The following is a 21,976-nucleotide window of genomic DNA, read 5'->3' as shown; positions in this document are numbered from 1 at the left end:
TTATTGCCACTGGGACTGAAGAGACTCGATTCCTGACTGTTTGATAGAACTAATATTGTGATAGACATTGGGATATGTTGAGTTACTTACGGCCATCCACGGTTCTGGCTTCAAGATGCACGAGATCTGGTTCCTTGTTCGACCCCATCACAGACCTGAAAGATGGAGACACATAGAAAGGAACATTTACATTAATAACTTCATGTGTGTCTCAGCGATATCTATAGACATTTAATACCCACAGGTCACTGAAAACCACAATCTTGGAATAAATCTATTATGATGATATACATATAGCATGACAGAAAAATTTCCATTTCAAATAAAAATGATAATGAAACTTTTATTTGATGAAGACCAAGCTGAACTCTGGCAAGGATATTGTGTGTTATTAGCTCAGACTTGTGGATAAGTCCCTTGTGACATACATGTATTCCTGTAATAATTCTGCTGACAGCATATTAAACTTTCAAGATTTATCAGGCAGATGCCAGGCATACTGCATTAGTTGGCTGACTTGAACAGTGAGTTACATAGAAAACTGATCTAATTAAAGTTTTCACTTGAAATTTGCAGTAATAGCCACCTCTGCCCTGTGATTTGTGAATGAACCAAGCTATCTAACCAGGTCAGGATTGTAAGGTCCTCTCCTGATGGCTAGCAGACTCCACCCTCCTCGCAGCAAAGTCTCCACCCAGTACCTGCGTTACCTAGGCAACTGGCACACCTGGAAGAGGTCACATCTGCATGCGCTGAGGTCACATCTGAATTTGATGTGGCCACACCTTTCCCTGCCCATACCCTAGATAAAGCCTAGCGCAGGCCCAGGCGCTTTCTCTGTTCGTTTCTAGCTCTCTGCTCCCTCACTGTTCTTTTCTAGCTCTCTCTGCTTTCTCTCTGCTCTAGCTCTTTCCTCTCTCTTTCCTCTCTTTCCCTTCTCTCTCTCTTTCCCAAGCCTTTCCCAGCCACGTGGAGTCCCAACCTTGCCTGGTTCCAGCAGGTCTACTGAATAAACCTACCCCTTACCTGAACACCACGTGTATGCTGGTGCTGTTCTTACTCAGCTACATCTCTTTAAAAACCTAACAAGGATGACCATTATTTACCTGTGGAATCAATATGACCCCCCCAAAATGCATCTGTCTCTTGCTTTCTGCTCTATCCTGAACCCATATGCATAAGCACAATGACAGTCTATCTAACATTCCTTGGAAGCACAACTTATTTTGTATGACTTTACAATGAACTATACGAAGCAGAAGTGATTATTCCATTAAATAAATAAGCAATGAGGGACAACATCATCCTCTATATCTAAAATTTTAACATGCAGGATTAAAGCTGGGGCTTTCTGCACTTCAATCAAATGTATCAGAACATTGATTGGTTCCATTTCCATTTGGATTCTAGTGAAATGGCTCCAGTCTCTTCCTTCTGCCTGTTTCTGGCCATTCAGCACAGTCATGCAGTCTGTAGGAAGACACATCATGGTTAGAACTTATTCACATAGTTCCCAAGGCAGTGGGTGACAAGCTCTATCTCCCTTCTTCTGCTCCATCGCCTGCCACACTCAAAGATTCTGCTGTTTCAGAAGTGCCACATCCATTTCCTTACCGCTCTGTGAGCCTCTGTAGGGTTTAGATTGTCATTCTGAAATGTTCTGCTCTAGCTTTACCTAGGCTCTTGAACTCTTATTTTAAGACACAATTGAAATTTGCTTCTGGTAAATGTGCCCTACTTGCAGCAAGCGAAGCATTTACTGCTATCAGTGAAGATTTATTTTGATATAAACATTGTAAGATACTTATCCCAGTTTACTAGGAGTAAGTTTTTTTTTTGTGATTCTCCAAATGTTAAAGTGATTGCTTCTTTACACATACACACACACACACACACACATACACACACACACACACACACACACACACACACACACACACACACACACACACACACACACACACCATGCAACAAATAAAGCTACCAAAAGAGCTTATACTAAACATTTTGTATTCATACTTTTTGGCCTAAGGAGAAAGGAAGAAATGAAGCTTCCCTTTCTCCAAAAAAAAAAAAAAAAAAGAACGATTAAAGGAAGGATATAAGAAATGAGGAAAATGAGAGGAAGAGTAAAAGAAAGAAAGAAAGCTATAAAGGTATGCAAACTCTTTGAAATAAGTGAATTAACTACTATCTCACCAGCATTTCCCATTCTATTCCTATTTGACTTGATTTTTTTCATCTCTAAGAAATTGAGACTTCACTAGTTCTGTTGCTCTCCAGCTTAAAGTAACAACAACATTTATCTTTAAGATATTAGTAGGTTTTTTTGTTTTGTTGTTGTTGATGTTGTTTGTTTGTTTTATTTTGCCAGAACTGGGGCTGGAATCCAGGGCCCAGGTGCTGTCCTTGAACTTTTGGTTCAACACTAGCTAGCACTCTACCACTTGAGCCACAGCTTTACGTCTGGCTTTTTCCTGGTTAATTGTAGATAAGAATTACAGATTTTCTTGCCTTGACTGGCTTCCCACCAAAGTCCTCAGATCTCAGTTCCAGAGAAGGTTTTAGTATTACAGGCATGAACCTTCCAGCTGGATCTTTTCATTTGTTTCTAGCCCCAAACCAAGAGTCACAGACATTTCTTATGTCGTATGTTTCATATCTATGGACAGAAGTTATTCCAAGTAACATTTCCTTCTTATCAAATAAGGGAAAGATATAGTAGCAAAATAAGAGTCCATTGTTTTTCAAAAATCTACTTGATTAATCAGACTCCTTATCATTCGTAAATTCTCTTTCATCTCTAGTTGAAAACAATTACAACAACAAAATAAAAGATTTAATCCTGAAGACTAACATCAGCCTTTCCAGCAACTTTTCTGAGATGTGCTCAACCTTAGACCTAGGGTTCTTAGATCTTTCTGGCAGTTACAGATGATGCGGAATTATTGCTGCCTTTTTCTGTTGCCCTGGGGAATTATGAATTGCTGAGGGCAAACAGCTAAATGTCTATCTTTGTGATAGATTTAATGGCTTTGACATTTCTTGGCCACCTCAGAGAATCACATCAAAGCAGATGATCACCTGGTGTCAATACTCTATCCCAAATACTTCCAACATTTTAGTTAGGATTACACAATTCAGTAATTAGTTTGTTATGTGTTTGTTTTTTTTTTTTCTTTTTTTTTTTTATTGTAAAGCTACTATACAGAGGGTTACAGTTACATGAGTGAGGTTATGAGTACACTTCCTCTTGAACATTGTTACCCCCTCCATTGTTTTCCCCCTACCATCCCCTCCCTCCCTCCCTTCCCCGAGGTTCTTTTTTTTTTTTTTTTTTTTTTTTTGATTGTGATTAAATGATTACATAATTTCAAAGTCACAAGTTCATTCTAACTTCCCTGGAGCAAATTGTCTACCACAGTCTGTAATATATAACAGTGTTCACATGTTATATACCATATTTGTGATCAGCAGCATGAGGATATTTAGTAGTGGTTCAACCAGATGAGCGGGAGTTCTTTGTTTCTTAAGTCCTGTTAGTTTTGTCGTATCACCTAACCTTTTGGATTTAGCATCCACTTATGAGGGAGACCATGTACCGTTTGTCTCTTCGTTCTTGGCTTACCTCGCTCAACATGATTCCTTCTAGCTCCATCCATTTCCCTGCAAATGCCATTATTTTGTCATTTCTAATGGCTGCATAATATTCCATTGTGTATAGATACCACAATTTTTGGATCCATTCATCTGTGGTGGGGCACTTAGGTTGTTTCCATATCCTAGCTATTGCGAACAGTGCTGCAATAAACATGGAGGTGCACGTGTCCTTGTATATTGGTTCCTGTTGTTCAGGGTAGATGCCTAGAAGTGGTATGACTGGGTCGTAAGGGAGGTCAATCTTTAGCTTTCTAAGGACCCTCCAGACTGCTTTCCAAAGTGGTTGTATAAGTGTACATTCCCACCAGCAGTGTAATAGGGTTCCTCTTTCTCCACATCCCCTCCAGCATTTGTCGTTGGCTGATTTGTGGATGTGGGACATTCTGACTGGGGTAAGGTGGTATCTCAGGGTTGTCTTTATTTGCATTTCCTTCACCACCAGGGATGATGAACATTTCCTCATGTGTTTCTTTGCCATTTTTATTTCTTCATTTGAGAAGTCCCTCTTTAGTTCCCTTGCCCATTTAGTAATTGGTTTGTTAGGTTTGGGAGGGATTAGTTTCTTGAGTTCCCTGTATATACAGGATGTTAACCCCTTGTCTGATATATTGCTGGTAAATATTTTTTCCCAATTAGTTGGTTGTCTTTCTAGCTTAGTTGCGATAGATTTAGCTGTGCAGAAGCTTTTTATTTTAAGGTAGTCCCATTTGTCGAGTCTCTCTCCAACTTGTTGTGACCCTGGGACTCGGTTCAGGAAGTTCCTTCCTGTGCCTATTAGTTCAAGTGTCTCTCCTACTCTGTCCTGCAGTAGTTTCAGAGATTCAGGTTTAATGTTAAGGTCTTTAATCCATTTTGAGTTGATGTTGGTGCATGGTGATAGGCTGGGGTCCACTTTTAGTTTTCTGCATGTGGCTGCCCAGTTTTCCCAGCACCAGCGGTTGAAGAGGCTGTGTTTCTTCCATTGTATGTCTTTGGCTCCTTTGTCGAATATCAGCTGGCTGTAGGCCTGTGGATTTATATCTGGATCTTCTATTCTGTTCCATTGGTCTTCGGGTCTGTTTTTGTGCCAGTACCATGCTGTCTTTGTGATTATAGCTCTGTAGTAGAGTTTGAAGTTCGGCATGGATAGCCCTCCCATATTGTCTTTATCCCCTAGAATTGTTTTGGCTATTCTAGGTCTTTTGTTGTTCCATATAAATTTTTGGACTGTTTTCTGTATTTCAGTGATGTACGTCATTGGGATTTTAATAGGAATTGCATTGAATTTGTATATTAGTTTTGGAAGTATCACCATCTTTACTATATTAAGTCGGCCTATCCAGGAGCATGGTAGGTCTTTCCATTTCCTAGTGTCTTCTGCAATTTCTTTCTTTAACTTTTTATAGTTCTCATTAAATAGTTCTTTTACATCTTTGGTTAGGTTAATTCCTAAATATTTTGTTTTTTGGGAGGTTATTGTGAATGGGGTTGCTCCCTTTATTTCCCTCTCTTCCTGTGCGTTATCAGTGTATAGGAAGGCAACTGATTTTTGTGGGTTTATTTTGTATCCTGCTATTTTGCCGAAGTGACTTATGATTTCTAAAAGTTTGGGGATGGAGTTTTTGGGATCGTGGAGGTATAGTATCATGTCGTCTGCAAAAAGGGATAGTTTCACTTCTTCTTTCCCTATGCGGATCCCTTTAATGTCTTTTTCTTGCCTTATTGCCCTGGCTAAGGGTTCTAGGACTATGTTGAAGAGGAGTGGAGACAGTGGACATCCTTGCCTTGTTCCTGTTTTTAGGAGGATTGGTTGTAGCTTTTCCCCATTAAGTATAATATTGGCTATTGGTCTGTCATAAATGGCTTTTATTGTTTTTAGAAATGCTCCTTCTATTCCTATTTTCTCCAGAGCTTTTAGCATGAATGAATGTTGAATTTTATCAAAGGCCTTTTCTGCATCTGTGGCGATAATCATGTGATTCTTGACCTTGGCTCTGTTGATATGCTGGATTACATTTATTGACTTACGTATGTTAAACCATCCCTGTGTCTCTGGGATGAAGCCTACCTGATCATAGTGTATTATTTTTTTTATGTGTTTCTGGATTCTGTTAGCTAGAATCTTGTTAAGGATCTTTGCATCTGTGTTCATCAAGGAGATTGGCCTGTAATTCTCCTTTTTGGTTGGGTCTTTGCCTGGTTTGGGGATGAGTGTGATATTGGCTTCGTAGAATGAGTTTGGGATAGCTCCCTCCTTCTCTGTTTCTCTGAAGAGCTTGAGGAGTATGGGTATTAGTTCTTCTTTAAAGGTCTTATAGAATTCTGCTGTGAATCCATCTGGTCCTGGGCTTTTTTTTGTTGGAAGACTTTTGATAGCTTCCTGTATCTCATTATAGGATATTGGCTTATTTAATTGGTTAACTTCTTCTTTGCTCAGTTTGGGTAACTTGTATTTCTCTAAAAATGCATCCATTTCCGCCAGATTTTCTTCCTTTAGAGAGTATAGCTTTTGAAAGTAGTCTGTTAGAATTGTTTGGATATCTTGGGTGCGTGTTGTGATGTTTCCCGTGGCATCCCTAATCCTATTAATATGGGTTTCCTCTCTTCTTTTTTTAATTAATCTTGCCAACGGGCCATCAATTTTGTTTATTTTTTCAAAGAACCAGCTTTTTGTTTGGTTTATTTTGGTTATGGTTTTCTGATTTTCTAATTGGTTAATCTCTGCTCTCAATTTGGTTATCTGGCTTCGTCTAGTAGCTTTAGGTCCCATTTTTTCTTGTTTTTCTAGCTGTTTTAGTTGCAACATGAGATTATTTACTTGGTCTGTCTCCATTCTCTTGATGTGGGCACTGAGGGCAATAAATTTGCCCCTCAGGACTGCTTTTGCTGTGTCCCACAAGTTTCTTTGTGAGGTGTTTTCATTTTCATTGAGTTCTAGGAAATGCTATATTTCTTCTCTGATCTCTTCTGTTACCCAGGCCTTGTTAAGGAGTGTGCTGTTCAATTTCCATGTATTAGAGAAATTTCTGCGGTATGCTTTGTTATTGAGAGCTAGCTTGATTCCACTGTGGTCAGATAGGATACAGGGGATTATGTCGATCCCTTTGTATTTGCTTAAGTTCCTTGAATGAACTATGATATGGTCTATTTTGGAGAAAGTTCCATGAGCTGCTGAGAAGAATGTGTACTGTGTTGTTTTAGGGTGAAATACTCGGTAGATGTCAGTTAATTCCGCTTGAAGTATGGCCTCACTTAATTCGGTAGCTTCTTTACCAATCCTCTGGTTGGTAGACCTGTCCTTTGGTGAGAGTGGCGTGTTAAAGTCTCCTAGTATTATCGTATTGGGATCTATTTTATTCTGTAAGTTTGAGAGCATTTGTTTAACATATCTGGGTGCACCAATATTTGGGGCATATAAGTTGATGATGGTTATATCCTCCTCTTGGATTGTTCCCTTTATTAATATGTAGTGTCCGTCCTTGTCTTTCTGTACTGATTTTAATGAAAAGTTTATTTTGTCAGATATCAGGATAGCTACACCTGCTTTCTTATTGGGGGAATTTGATTGGTAGATCCTTTTCCACCCCTTCACTCTGAGTTTGTTTGTATGTTTGGCTGAGAGGTGGGTCTCCTGAAGGCAACAGATGGATGGGTCTTGTTTTCTGATCCAGTCCTCAGTTCGTTTTCTTTTAATTGGCGAATTCAGCCCATTTATATTAAGAGAAAGTATAGAGAGATGCATTGTTGTCCCTGCCATTCCGTTTTCCTAAGTTTTTCTTCTTTCCTTTCCTCCTGTGCTTGCTCAGTTAGACTTTGAGTAATGCCTGTTTGGGGCAGGTCCCAGTTCCTGGTTGCTTTCTTCAGGTTGTGTCCCCCCTCTTAGAATTCTTTGTAATGCTGGCTTAATGTTTATGTATTCATTTAGTTTTTCTTTGCTATTAAAAGTTTTCAGTTCTCCATCGAATGTGAATGCTAGCTTTGCCGGGTATATCAGTCTGGGTTGGCAGTTATTGGCTCTCAGGGCTCGTATGGTGCTTTCCCAGGCTTTTCTTGCATTCATTGTTTGTGTGGAGAGATCTGCAGTGATTCTAATTTTTTTCCCGTTGTAGTATAGCTCCTTCTTCATTTTTGCTGCATGCAGGATTGTTTCCTTATTATTCAGATCCATCATTGTTACTATAATGTGCCTAGAAGTGTTTCTCCTGGGATCTTGCTTGTTGGGTGTTCGATAAGCTTTTGTGATGTAGTTAAGATGGTCGTTTTTGAGGTGGGGAAAATTTTCATTGACTATCTTGTTAAATAGGTGTTGCATTCCCTTGCTCTGGAATTCCTCACCTTCGTCCACTCCGATTATGCGAAGGTTAAATTTTTTAGCATTATCTGCTTGCTCTTGAATTTCCCTTTGGTTTAATTTGAGTGATTTTTCCATATCTGTCACTTTTTGGTCCAGTTGGTGTATTCTGTCTTCTGTATCTGACACTCTACCTTCCATTTCATTCACTCTGTTGACCGTGGCTTCTATTGTGGTTTGCATGGTGGAAATGGATCCCTTTATGGATTCAATGTTGGTTCTCAGAGTACTGATCTCACCTCTCAATGAGGTGAGATCAGTATGCATTACCTCTAATTTGGCGTTTATCTCACTTCTTACTGAGGTTTGTGCAGCTTCTATTTTTGCATCCAATTTTTGTTTGATATCCTGTATATCTTTTGATAGTTCATCCTTGTGCTCTTTCAATTTCTGATCCATTTCTCGCTTTATTTCTTGAGTCATTGCCTCCAGCAACCCTTGGATGTAGTTTTTGTCTTCCATTCCTGCTTTGCTCCCACTGGGGCTCTCCCCTGCGTGGCTGCTGGCTTTTGAGGTGAGCTTGCTGTCCTGGGTAGTGGTAAACCTTGTGATTTTTCTCTGTGATTTTCGCATGGGGGTTCAGGAGACTGCTCTTCAATCTTGTTTTGGTGTGTCTGTCTTTGCTTGGTTGCTGATTCTGTATTGGTAGAGAGAGTCTGTGCCTGATCTGGATTCTGTTGGGAGCCTATTTCCAGCTGCTATTCACTTAGGATTCTCAGCTCTCTGCTGTAGCAATTCCCGCCTTTGGAAGGGTTGAGCAGCCTGGACTGCTTGTGTTTGCTCCTGCGGGTGCTCTTGGGAAGATCAGATGCTCTGGATGCACTCTCCCAAATACTGGAGTCTGCTATGGGCTCCTGATGTGTTTTTGTTTGTTTGTTTTGGGCTGGTTGTGGGCTTGAACTCTAGGTTTGGGTGCTGTCCCTCAGCTCTTCAGCTCAGGGCTGGCACCCTACCATTTGAGCCACAGCCCCACTTCTGACCCTTTTTGCTTTGTTCAGGCGCTGGTCCCCTGGCCTGGTTCCGGCCCCAGCCTGGAGCGCGCTCGTTAGGCCTGTGCTAATGTGTATACCACCTTGGTTATGCAGCCTGGAGGACACAGTTCAAATTTCTTCTACTGTTGGTAGTCTTGACCCAGGGGCACTGTTCCTGGCTTGAGCATTTAAGCTCCCTTCCAGGGGCGCTCTTGCTCTGGCCTGGCCAGCAGAGTGTGCTCTACCGGCTGGTGGAGCTCTCGAACAGTTCCCAGTTTTAGTGGGTCCTGTGGTCCGGGTGTTGGGGTAGGGAGTCTAGGTCAGGGTCTGGGGATTCCCTCCAGCTCTGGTCTCCCTTGATGGGTTCCCTGTCCCCTGATGGGTACTCACCCTGTAGGTCGTCAGTTGTTGTTGCAGTCCGTCAGTTGTTGTTGCAGTCCGAGTTCAGTTGGGGTGGTTGCGGGCTGGGTTGGGCGGCCCCCCGCCGGGTCGTTGCGATCGCGATTGGGCGGGTGGTCTGCGGACAGGTCCCTTTGTGGCGGTGCTGGTGCCGGGCGGCTTTGGCGGGATGGAGCCTCTCCGCTCCGGTGGAGAGTGATGGGTGGGGTGGGATCCTCCTGGAGACTCCCGGCTGGTAGGTTTCTCTGTTCCTGGCGATCCGCTGTTCTGCAATCCGGTACCTGGTGATCTGCAAGCAGCCCCCTGTGTCTCTGTGGCTCCGGCAGCCCCCGCCGGGCCGGCTGGCCGGCGGCTTGGCGCACTGCCGCGCGGCCAGTAAAGGTTGGGGGAGGGGTCTTCGCTCTTCTCTGTTCTGAAATTCTTCTTTTCCTCTCTTTCTTTTTTTTGTTATTTTCCACCTCTGGTTTTTCTCTGAGTGTTCGTCTTTTTGTTGTTGTTGGTCTCTTGGGGAGATTAAACGTTGGAACTCGAACTCTCTTTTTGGTTGGAGAGAGCTGTGGCGTTTCCCTACTGCCCCGTCGCCATCTTGGTCCCCCCTCTGTTATGTGTTTTAAGCTCAGATTGAATCCACAATGAACTCTTGATGGTCTTACTTGCAGAGTGAGATCTCAGGACTGGCTTTGAGCAGCTATCCAATCCTGTTCATAAATCTGATTTTTGGTACTAAACACAAAGGATTGGACACTGTCGTTTTATGTCTTGAAATCACCGTGTGAAATATCAGAGTCATTGTTTGCTAGGTACTCCACTCAACTCTCAGAGGAATGTCTTGTCAGCAAAACAGAGAAACAGGTTTCTCTAATAATGTATGGACAATATATTTACTCCAGCCAATCTTAGCTATTATTTCCAATATGTGGGGTTATTTATTTCTAGAATTCAGCAAAAAAAATCTATTTTAAAAAGATGAAAAATTTAGTCCAGAAACCTTAAATTATAGAAAAAGGCAATATATAGCTATCGATCACATATTTTTATATTGCCTTTCAGTTTAACTTGAAAAATCATTACCTTTCTCAAACTGAATTTCATGGAAGAGAAGGGAGGTGTTCCTCTACGCATCTACTGGTAAGTCTGCCTGAAATTTTTTCACTCTCCTGGCTTTCATAATTCATACCAAAAAGAGTTTAGCTGTTAATAACCGAGGCTGAATCTTGCCTTTCTACAGGTACGTCACTCAATCCAATTTAGTCATCCCTTTAGACTTCTAGAAACATGTCCATACTTCCCATAATAAAAAGGGTTGAAATAAATAGTATAGTACAATAAAGATGTATCAAAATAATTATTTATCATGTCAATAGACGAAAAACTAAGACTCAACCTATTTGAGTCAGTAGTTCAAATAACAAATACAGTAAATACTTACAATTCATTCATTGATTTATTTATTTACCTACTTATTTAGCAAAACACCCTACATTCCTATTACATCATAAGAATAGGGGGTACAGATTGCTTTATCTTGACAGCTTATATCAACAGAAGCTACAGCCAACCAATGAAGTGAGGCATGAATAGCTTGAGTGCTTTTCAAAGATAGAGGAAGAATAACTTTCTACCTTCAAGTACCTGCTCTGGGAGAGAAGAAACTTCCAGTAATCTTTAGAGCAAATAGATGTTATCTTCTGGGATACACAACCATAGAATCAGTAAAGAGTGAGAGAAAAATCATTCAATTTCAATATAAATTACAGTTATTAAGGTCTAGGTCTCATGAGCAGACCAGTGTGCTCTGTATAGGCATTGATAGATTGAATTTTGTGCTTTCAAAGCAGAGCAGTGGAAGATAAAATGACAAGTTAATGGACATCCAGTCATGAGACACTGTTGTTCCTTATGGTAAGGTTTTATATTTGATCTTAAACACTGCATGGCACCACAGGATGTTAAGGCAGTTCAATGTATCGATAGCTAAAGTGAAGAACTCATTTCTAGTCTATATGTGGGTCTTGCTAGGAAGGGATATCACGAAGACACTGCCAAACCTGATAGATGGATGAAAACAAGACAAAGCCTGTGCTTCTATGCTTCACTATCTTGAACCGATGCTTGCCCCAATATGCCATTTTAGAAAAAAAAAGTAAGCATTATTAAAGGGAGGAATTTGAAGAAAACTAAACCCAGACTGCAATAGCATGCTCTAACACTGCAGGTTTGCACAGTGCCTTTTTAATACGCAACATCAGCCTTCTGAAACACAATCAGCCTGATACAGCCTTTGCAGATCGTTTCTTCAGAGCCACTCAGAAATGTCACTAGCTTATCCTTCTACCAGCATTTGTCTGAGTTTATATCAGTTTAATATGGTGCTCAATGAAGGTAGCAGAGCCACTAAATGCCCTGATGTAGAGAACTGTAGAGAAAGTACTAAAAGGAAAACACCATGACCGGATAGCACCTGCTTAGTCAGATTTTGAATCACAGCTCATGGCACGTGTCAGCACAGAGAGGGTTGTGCAGAGGAGCAGAGGCTAAAAGGATGGAGACTCTGCCTTCCTTCGCTTTGAATTTGATGGAGCATGCATGAGCCCACAGGAGGTCTCCAGAAACTAGACACTGAAGCACGAATTCCTGTCTGTCACCCAAAGAAGAGAGAAAGTACCTACAGGTATTCATTAGCAGCTAGATTCTGATTTTCCTCATCAACTGCCACGAGTTTCCTCTTTACCTGCCTCCTCTTCCAAAAAGGCAGTAGGAAAAACCCTAGCTAACATCTAGGATTTTATTCTTGAACAGAGGAGCTCAGCCTGAAATCTCTCCTGTTGCCTATCCAAGGGCAAATGGTTTAGAGCAGATAAAAAGCATTCTAAAGCTGTTGTTTTGTTTTTATCACGTCTATTTTGCCTAAGGAACAAGCTTGCTTTTTGCTTTTCTTCTACTTCTCACCCAACCCCACTGTTTTTCCAGCACCCAAGTTACCTCCCATGAATAACAAATTAGTAGATGTCAAACAAATAGATGGCAATTAAAGATGATCATGATCGTCAGTTTTCTGCATGGTTAATGCCCTGCAGAGAGTCAGTATAGCCAACCACTGCAAGTGCTCCAGGTTCAAGTTCTGCAGCATTTTGTCATCCTTACTCCCCAAGCCTAGAGTCTGTTTATTTACATGTTGTTTGCCACAATGTGAAGTGTGTGTGTATGTGTGAGTGCACATGTGTGTTTATGTAATCATGATTCTGTGTACACAGGGGAGAAAAGGAAGAAGGGACACCCAGTGCTGAATGAACACAAACAGCATAGGAGTCTATTGAGGAGGTGAGGGTGCTTCTTGCACAAAGTTCTTGGTGGAAATGAAGCTGAAAGCTAGAAGAGCGGTGCAAGAAAGAAATACTACATCCCTGGAGAAGCACAGTAACCATGTTTAATTAGGCCAAGATGAAGCTTCTGTGCCTCTCTACTGCTTCTCCCCTTTCTCTTGTTCTAACTGCATGGGTTTGTGTCCCTCCTCTTGTATACCCCTTTCCTTTCTTTGCTTTCGCTGTAACCTACATAGGGATGTCTAGATAGGATGGGCCAGGCTCAAGCCAACACACCTGACTCTCAAACAGATTTTAGTGCCAGTGAAATGTGGGGAAATTGATTTTAAATGATCCAAGAGTATATTCAACTAAGAGTTTAAAATACTTTACTTAAGGATTTTTAATTGTCTTATATTTTAGTGATATCATACCCGATATACTTTTACTATCTTGTTAATTTTACTTGATAATAAGAGTATGGTTCCATATCGGAACATAAAACTGATGGAATAAATCTCTAAGTTACAGTTGTGTTAAATAAAATTTATTGCACTCTATTAAATAAAAATATCCAAATTTACTCAGCTATTATCTATTGGTGAATCTAAAGCAAAAAAAAAAAAGGAACATAAATGGAAAGACAATCCACTGGAAATACACATGGTGTGTATTTGGTTTTCCCTTTTGAGAGTTCCAGGATTGTGGATGACAAAGAGATCATTAATCTCTATCAATAATGACTAAATCTCTACAAGGAAAGTACACATAATAGGATACTCTTAGAGTCAATAGTCATAGTTCTGTTCTTTCAGTAAAAACAAAACATTTCAAGCTATGGGGACACATAGTCAATGTGTATAAACAGAAAGGGACTAGGAGAGAAGGGATGAGAGGCACAGGAAAGCTAGAAACTTCTCAAATGCCAGAACATATACACTCTGACCCTTCACTAGAAAAACTAACATTGCAAACAAGCTGTGCCAGGAAAACAGAGCCAAAGTGACCAGAAGGGCTGTATCTATTTTGATGTTAAGTTCAGAAAAGAGTGTGGAAAGTTGGGGTTCCAGCTGGGACAGAAAAGGAGATATTGAAAGAAGACCAGGAGAAACAAGGACCCCTTGGTCACCCCCTTCCTTCCACTAAAGATCTACAATGTCATAGTAGGGCAGATATAAATTTAAAGGACTGAGGCTGGGAATTTTGCTTCTGGAGATACCTCTTCCATGTATATTATATTCCAAGGGAATATAGTTCTCTTATGTCTGGGACAGATCTCTCTGATTTCTTTTTTTGTCTGAATATCCTAAAGAAAAGGAGTAAATGAACACACACCCAATATGTGCTAGATTATTAGTTATAAGTTGGAGAAAGCACTAGAGTATTTGTGTATTGATTTTAGAAAAAAATACATAAAGCAGAAACTAAAATAGGAGAAAACCAATTGGACATTCTACTGTCTTCTCTTGATACCACCGTGAACCACTCTGAACACTACTGGGTGCTGGTGTTAGTACAAGTAACACACTAAAAAGACACTGCTCTAAGATGAGGGTTCTTGGATACCCTCATAAAACCATGCAGAATATATGGCTGACCTGAGTTACCACTACATGGACAAATGAATGAATAAATAAAGTTGAATGAATGCCTGTAACATGTTAGATGGAGATGTAGGTGTTAGGGTTTAAAAATAAATAACAGAGGAAAATCCCTGCATCTCATGAAGCTTACCTTTATATAGGGATGATAGGGAAATTAAATATATATGTATAATAGACATTTATAGGTTATATCACAGATAGTAATTACATTTTATTTGTAGAAAGCTGCATGGTAATATAGTATACACACTATAAGGAATTTAACTACATTATAAAAACCCTACAAAAATCCGTTGTCCTAGGATGTTGGCCAATGACTAGGTTCCATCCATTTATTGTATGACTGGTGTCTATGTTTTAAAGCTCATAACCAATTGGACATTAATTTCTGCAAATTTAGGCCTCAAGTATGGTGGTATAAACTGGTAATCACAATGCTCTGGAAGTGAGGGAGGGATGTCTAGCTGGCCACATGAATTATACCTGCAATGCACCATCTCACAAATTGAAAAAGGAAAGACACAAAACATCTTCAAGCAGGATGGCTTCAAAATTTGAAGGCAACTTCTCTACAGGTACATGTAAAATATCTAATAAATTATGATGTGTCTCACAAACACAATGTCAGTTTCTGCTTGGGTCTGACATATTAATGTGGATTAACCATCCTTGTAGTCCTTCCTCCACACTAGCCAAAGATGGTGCAGAAGTCTTCTCTTGCATTATTGCCACAAGTTGGTATTTCTTATAAAAATACCCTAGGAGGGTTTTGTTCACAATTATCTCAATTTACATGGGAAAGAGATCTATTCAGTGAAACTTGGAAGGCAGAAAAAATAGAATTGGGTTAGATATAGGAGGAAATTAGATTTATCTCCATCATGAAGATAAAAGTTCTTGTAGTGTCAAACGGCAGCTATTCTTCTTAGCACTTTGTTTATTCATGAAGAATTTCTGGAGTTCTGAGTACAAGGTGTGAAAGGAGTTGGCATTCAGCAAAGACTGGGAGGTTCTTTGTGAAGAGACTTTAAAGGCCTTTCCAGTGTGCTTTAGAACTCACACTAAGTGCTTGGCAAAATAAGCCCGGTATGATAACAGGGAAAAATAAAAACACGTTTTAATTTATCACTGATTTAAAAAAAAATCAATATTCACTATAAATGTGAATTCTTAAAGATGAGATTTCACACATCTCAGTGAAAGAAAAGAGAAAAGACAGGAAGAGGAATTTTTTTAAGTACAAAGAGTGGATATAAGAATAAGAAGTCCAGATGAAGGGAGCAGAAACTTGAAGGGAACCCCAGGAGGAGAGAGGAGGAGGTCTGTGGCTCTGCCCCCGGCTGTCCCCGGGCAGCCACAGTGACTTCCTGTTATCTGTCTACTCCAAACCCCACACCACTTGCATGTGATTACCATTATGATTATCATTGCTATAAAATATGGAAAGAGCCCTGTGTTAAAAATTGATTCTTAAGTAATATATGTTCATTTAAAATAGATTGCTAGGTCTACCAAAATACAAATAGGAAACTAAAACTATCACTCAATCCATCCAGCTATAAATGACCACTTTTAGCAGTCTGCTCTTGGGCCTTTCATATTTTTCTATTTTTAAGTAGTCATTCCTCTCATTTTTGTTGCAAATTCTGCATCCTATCATTCATGATGATAAAGCATCAAGTGCAATTTTGCCAACTGTACAATATTCTCCAATTTACCAGTTTACTGACCACAGGGTATGGATAGAGTATAAGTTTTTGCTTTTATAGATAATGCAGATAGATGTTTACATTTCCTCAGTGCTTCTGAAATATAACATTAGCATATACATTATTAAATGAGAGAATACTGATAATCAGAAATGGGCTATTGGTTTAAGCTTTGTGATATATATTGTGTGTCTTCTAGAAAGCTGATAAAAATGACATTGCTGGGAACAACATGTAATTCTTTCTACTTCCTACTTCTCAGCAAGTCTATATGGCATCTTCTCAACAGCTTCTATCCATTTGATAGGTTAATAAGTAGTGCCCTTTTGCTTCAAGTTTTATTTCCTATTAGTGAGATTAAATATTTTATGCTAATTGCCCTTTTGCTCTTTTTCTTTTTTTCTTTCATAAACTGCTTGTTCACATTTGTGGTCACTTTACAAGGATGTTCATTCACTTCCTGTTCTGTAGTTAGACATGCTTTCAATGGTCAATTTAAAAGTGACCTTGTTTGGAGAATTTACAAAATTGCTTAAAATCATTTTTCTGCATAGAGCTATGTTTTTGTTTTTAGGGGAGAATACAACTGAAGTTTTCCTTTTCAACCTTGGCTAGGACAGTGGATAAAGAAATGAAGTGCAGCTCCACTTATACACACTATGTGTTTAAGAAAGAGAGAAAGAGAGAAAACGGGAGAGGGGAGGGAAGGATACAGAGGGGAGGGGAGGAGGGGGAAGAGAGGGGAGAGGAGGAGAGGAGAGGAGAGAAGAGGAGAGGAGAAGAGAGGAGAGGAGAGGAGAGGACAGGGGAGGGGGGAAGATATTTAACCAAATGGTAGGAGAAGAGTCCAGAAGTACTGGTGAATTCCACACCTCTGAATCAAGCAAATCGGTCATAGGGAATAAAGCACTTTTTTTTAAGCCAGGGAATCTTGCCCATAATTAGCAGGTGGTGTATCAATGGTGCAGTAAAGCCTAACTGGGATCATTTGGCCTCCAGCTTAGAGCCAGGGCACAGAGATGCCGGAAGGGAAATAGAATCAGTAGTAAAGAAACAAAACATAATCCAGAACTGGGCTTGTAGGCCATCTGTTCTGAATAGTACATTGTCTGAACAACTAAACAATATCACAAAAATCATTGCAAAAGAATACAAGTTAATAAAAATAGAAGAACAAAATAAAGAGAACAAAATAAAGAGAATCTTGGAACACCACCAAATTAGCTATTGGTACAGGTTAGTAAATTGGTTTTAAAGTGAGTAGCTAAAATATGGAGCCTCAAATATATCTTCCAAAATATTTATTAATTATCATGATAATTCTCACAAATGTTCACACAATGCTTAATGTGGCTCTTTTCAGGAGTTGGAGTTTAATTTCCCTTCCTTTGACTGCCAACTGGATGGAAAAACTTAGAGAAACAGAACCATTGTACTGGAGAAACCTGGTAGACATCACCTTAGACAAATGACCAAAGTTAACCACCGCAGTAATAAGACATCTTCATACCTTGTCATCCTTGATATGATGTGGAAAGCAAATCAATTCTAGCCTCTCCTCTCCAACAACTGATAACCTAGTAACCATTAGAAATGATCATCCTAGGGCTGGGAATGTGGCTCAGTGGTAGAGTGCTTGCCTCACATTTATGAGGCCCTGGGTTTGATTCCTCAACACTACATAAATAGAAAAAACTGCAAGTGGCGCTGTGGCTCAAGTGGTAGAGTGCTAGCCTTAAGCAAAAGCAGCTCAGGGATAGTGTCCACGCCCTGAATTCAAACCCCAGGACCAGCAAGAAAGAAAAAAGAAAAAGAAAAGAAAGAAATGATCATTCTACAATAGGCCTGACTGGTGCTCTTCAAACTTGTCCAGGTCATCAGAAGCAGAGAAAGTCTGTGGAATTGTCAGATTTAAGGAGGCAAAAAAGATCTAGGACAAGCAGATATAAAAGGAAGTTCTGGATTAGATCCTAGATTACAAGAAAATACCTTAGCAGAGAATCTGAAGGTAATCAAGGAAAAGTTTCTTTTTTCAGTTTTGGTCGTATTCTACTAGTGTCAACTACCTAGTTGTGAAAATTGAACCATGGAGATCCGAGGTATTCACATCACATGAGGTAAACTGGGCGTGGCTCAAGTGGTAGAAGGCTTGGTTGTCAAGCAGGAGAGATACCTGCAGCATCTCTGTCTCTTTCTGTATCTCTCTGTCTGTCTCTCTTTTACTCACAGAGTAAAGCTAGGCACTTTTTTTCTTAATCCTAAAATTATCTGAAAATTAAAAGCAATGGCATGGGTAACTAGACATAAATTTCATAGGACTATCCTGAATTATCAGATTGGTATAAATAGAAAAATATGTGTATTTTATAATTCCATGTTATCATACAGAATGACTTGCCCTTCTTGTAATTCATTCTATAAAGCTATTTTTTAAAAAATGTGTTATTTCAGCATTTCTCATTTATAATTTCAACATCCATAAAAATAAAGTTATCCTATTTTTCAAAAATGTAACCAAGTCCAGGGCAGCCTGGGACGTATCATGAGAGACTTATTCTATCTCCAAAAGGAAAAGAAATGACGAAGAAAAAAAAAAAAAGAAAGAAAAGTGGTAAAGTTAAGGCAATATGTTTGATTACTGGCTTATTCTTCCTTACAATTTGTTCACAAGTGCAAAGCAATGCTCATAGACAGAATTCTTATGCATGTGTGAGTTTTGCTGGTTGATCCAGAACCGCACAAATTCGGAGATGACATAAACCTGCTGAGCTCAGGAGCTGCTGAAATGCAAAGGTCAAAAGCAAGGTTTGCATTTAGAGGGCTGTAAGCTCTGTCTGCTTGGGATACCTCTCAGCCAGCCATCTTGGCTTCCTTTCCTCCTGAATTGCTCAGGAAAAGTACGCGCTCATAGGAGGCACACGGAAGAGCTGGTTTGTTCTCTGAGCTGGCAATGCACAAACGATCTCAGGCACATAAATATTCTAACAAGTTTCATCTTGTCACAATAGAGTCATAAAGTTGCTCTGCTCAGTACATGATAATGGCTGTGTAATTCAATTATTGGTAGTATTTGTCTTCTGGGATTTATCTGCCTTAAACTTGGGCAGTCATGTAAAACCCCTTCCCATAAATTTAGTAAATGCAGGTTCGGCCCCCACCCTGGGGCACATCTTGCCATGCCTGTGAAAGCCTTGACAGCTTCCTCTAAATTATGGAATTGTTCTGTGTAGAGGTGTTGATGCTTTAAGTGTCAGAGCCAACAATAAAAAACAAGAGGACAGGTCCATTTTCTCTAGTTATTCTCTTTTGAGGAAGATAGATCCTGATTGACAAAGTTCCATTCTCCTTCCAGAAGGCTCTTCCCATTCATTTCTCTAGCAAGTTTTAGAAGCAGGTCTTACAAGTCCTGGAAGGTCAGAGGGAATGGTTTCTGTGATCTCCCCAAGTCTTGAGATTCCAATGCACAAATACATTCAGGAGATCACCCACATGGGTTTCACCACACTTGCTTTGGGGATGTTCCTTTGTCCACCTTGCCTTTGCTTCCCCATAGTCGAATGAGGCAAGCTCTGGGATAGTTTGGGATGTTCTGTCTTGAATCTGTCACCTAACACCTTGTTAATTACGTACTAAGACAATAAATATCAAGGGCTACCTCGTTCCCCACATCCATTCTTTATTTTAACCACTAAGCAAAGATGTATTGAGAGAACTCCAAGTATTTTATCTATCCCCAAATGGGCACTTTTTAAAATTTAACATCTCTTTGGTCACTAGGTATCTTATGATTATCATAATGCTATACGTTAGAGACCACTTTGCTGATGCATACAATAATGGGTTATCTGCATTTGATTAAAAGTTAAATTTGACACTATGTGACATGTGTCAGGCACTCAGTGTGTGAAGTTTTTAGTCAATGTCTTCCCAACTGTATGTGCCTGTGTGTGTGATATTCATGTGATTTTTTTTCCTTTCTTTTTCCTCTCTTCCACAGTCCTGTGTTGAGCCATAAGCCATGTTAATATTACTTTACCTTACATGTGAGTGCATTTTGCAATAGAATGTAGTAAAATTCAGTATGGCTCAAACAATAGAAATATTATAAATAACAGATATATTCAAAATTTCTCATGTTTTGGGGGGAAGGAGATATTATGTTTCACATTGTGTCTGGGGAAGATCCCATCATTCGAAGTTATGGCAGAATTTTGTTTTGTGTGTATTTGGAAGTTATATATTATATAAAGCATACCCAGGTGACATTCTTTTGTAGGGGATATTGAGATGACTTTATACTGCACCAGATGGGCTAAGCTGTGTCTATATTTCTCAGAGTGTCTGTATGGCTTGTGTTAGAATTGACCACAAAGGAGTAAACGTAAGGTTTGGAGAATAGGAGAGAAGTAGGAGCAGACATTACCTTCTGAAGGCAGTAGGCTGGAGGACAGGAAAGGCAGCTGCAAAGGGGCTGCTAGGTTTACTGTGTCCTTGCTCTTCTCTTCCCAAATTCATGCCTATCTTTCCTTCTAGACTGGTAGCCATGTCACCTTGGACTCCAAACTTCCTTGGCTATAGCTATTCTTTTGAATAACTATGTAGAAACAAAACCCTTCTGTGTTCTTTGATAAAAGTTCCATTTGCTGTCTTACCCAAGCACCCCTAAGCCCCTTGAGAACAAGGATTGTTTCCTATAACTTTGTGACTAGGAATGAAAATAACTCAGAATTAACTGAGTTTTAAAAGTAACTCAGTATTAACTAGGTGGTCTAACTGAGATCTTAAACTAAAACAAGAAACTCAGATTCTATTCATCAGTCCTGATTCTGGTGCAACAGAAAAGGAAAGTACACAGACACCTTAAAAATTGCTACTGAAAATGCAAATCATTGAACTGATCTGAAATGGTATCACTATGTTTCCGAAATTAATATCCAACTTCCCCCTCCTCCTCCTCCTCTTCCTCCTCCCCCTCCCTCCTCCTCCCCCCCTTCCCATTCCTCTACCCCCTACCTCTCTTTCTGTACTGGAGGAGACAGGGCCTTATGCTTACTTGGCAGGTATTCTATCATTTGAGCCACAACCCAGACCTTTTTGATAATTTTTTAGATAAGGTCTTAAATTTCTGCCCAGGTGGGCCAGCATTGCAATCCTATTTTAGTTCAAATGAAGCACCATATCCAGCCCATTACTTGAGATGGGGGAGGAGGGTCTAGGTAATGTTATTGTGTGGGCTGGCCTCAAACTATGATTCTCCCATTCTCTACTACCTGGAATTGAGCAGTCACAATCATCTCTGCATTTTCTTTATAGCAGTAGCTACCATTTATTCACCATATATCACATGCCCAACCTAACTGATTTTAATTCCGACAAGAATTTGAAGATAGTCTTATGATATTTTGCTAATGACTATTTGGAGACATGAAGAAGTGGAACATCTCCCCTCATGCTCCTTAAAATAAGATTCCAGCAAAAGTGTTCTGACTGCAGGATTGTCATTCTTGACCACCATGCACCATTTCTTATTGATTAAAAAGCAATACTCGGGGTGGATCATGATTCAATAGACAAGGAAGTAATTCTGAAAACATGACGAAACTCTCCAGAAGCTGTTGAATTTGAAGTGAAATGTGATAACCAGCATCAAATCAATATCCTTGAGTATCCAGTAATTACAACTTAGGAAGATATACCCAGGAGGATGAGGAGCATAACCCTCTCCCACTTGGTCTTTTTACTGTATTCACAGCAATGGCTTGCACTCTGTCATCACAAGAATTTTCGGTGGCAGTGGGGAGAATCTCTGTTGTTCAACGACAAAGAGGCAGCAGCCTACGAGGGCAGGAAATCATCAAGATAAGGGAACAGAAGCCACTGATGACCATTAGCAAATGCAGGCTGCAGAGCTCATAGGGCTCACACCCCAGGGTTGGGGACATTAAGATTAATTAGTTAATTTGCTATTCATAAGGAAAGTTTAGGATGTGGAGGAAAGAAC

General features: G+C 39.9%; 1 protein-coding gene across 4 annotated transcripts in view; it reads right to left on the bottom strand.

The window, feature by feature from the left end:
• The window catches only part of Sorcs1 (sortilin related VPS10 domain containing receptor 1), a 514,871-nt gene that overhangs the window by 127,413 nt on the left and 365,482 nt on the right, over positions 1-21,976 (bottom strand). For all 4 annotated transcript variants that reach the window (XM_042689577.1, XM_042689575.1, XM_042689574.1 and 1 more), the window contains exon 6: positions 91-155. In XM_042689577.1, the coding sequence (XP_042545511.1) occupies positions 91-155 (65 nt within the window). The remainder of the gene's footprint in view (positions 1-90; positions 156-21,976) is intronic.

Source organism: Dipodomys spectabilis, unplaced genomic scaffold, assembly GCF_019054845.1.
Source record: "Dipodomys spectabilis isolate Male_0828 unplaced genomic scaffold, ASM1905484v1 ptg000125l, whole genome shotgun sequence".
NCBI lineage: Eukaryota > Metazoa > Chordata > Mammalia > Rodentia > Heteromyidae > Dipodomys > Dipodomys spectabilis.
Note: the sequence above shows the minus strand (reverse complement) of the source record. Positions and strands in the feature narration are given on the sequence as shown.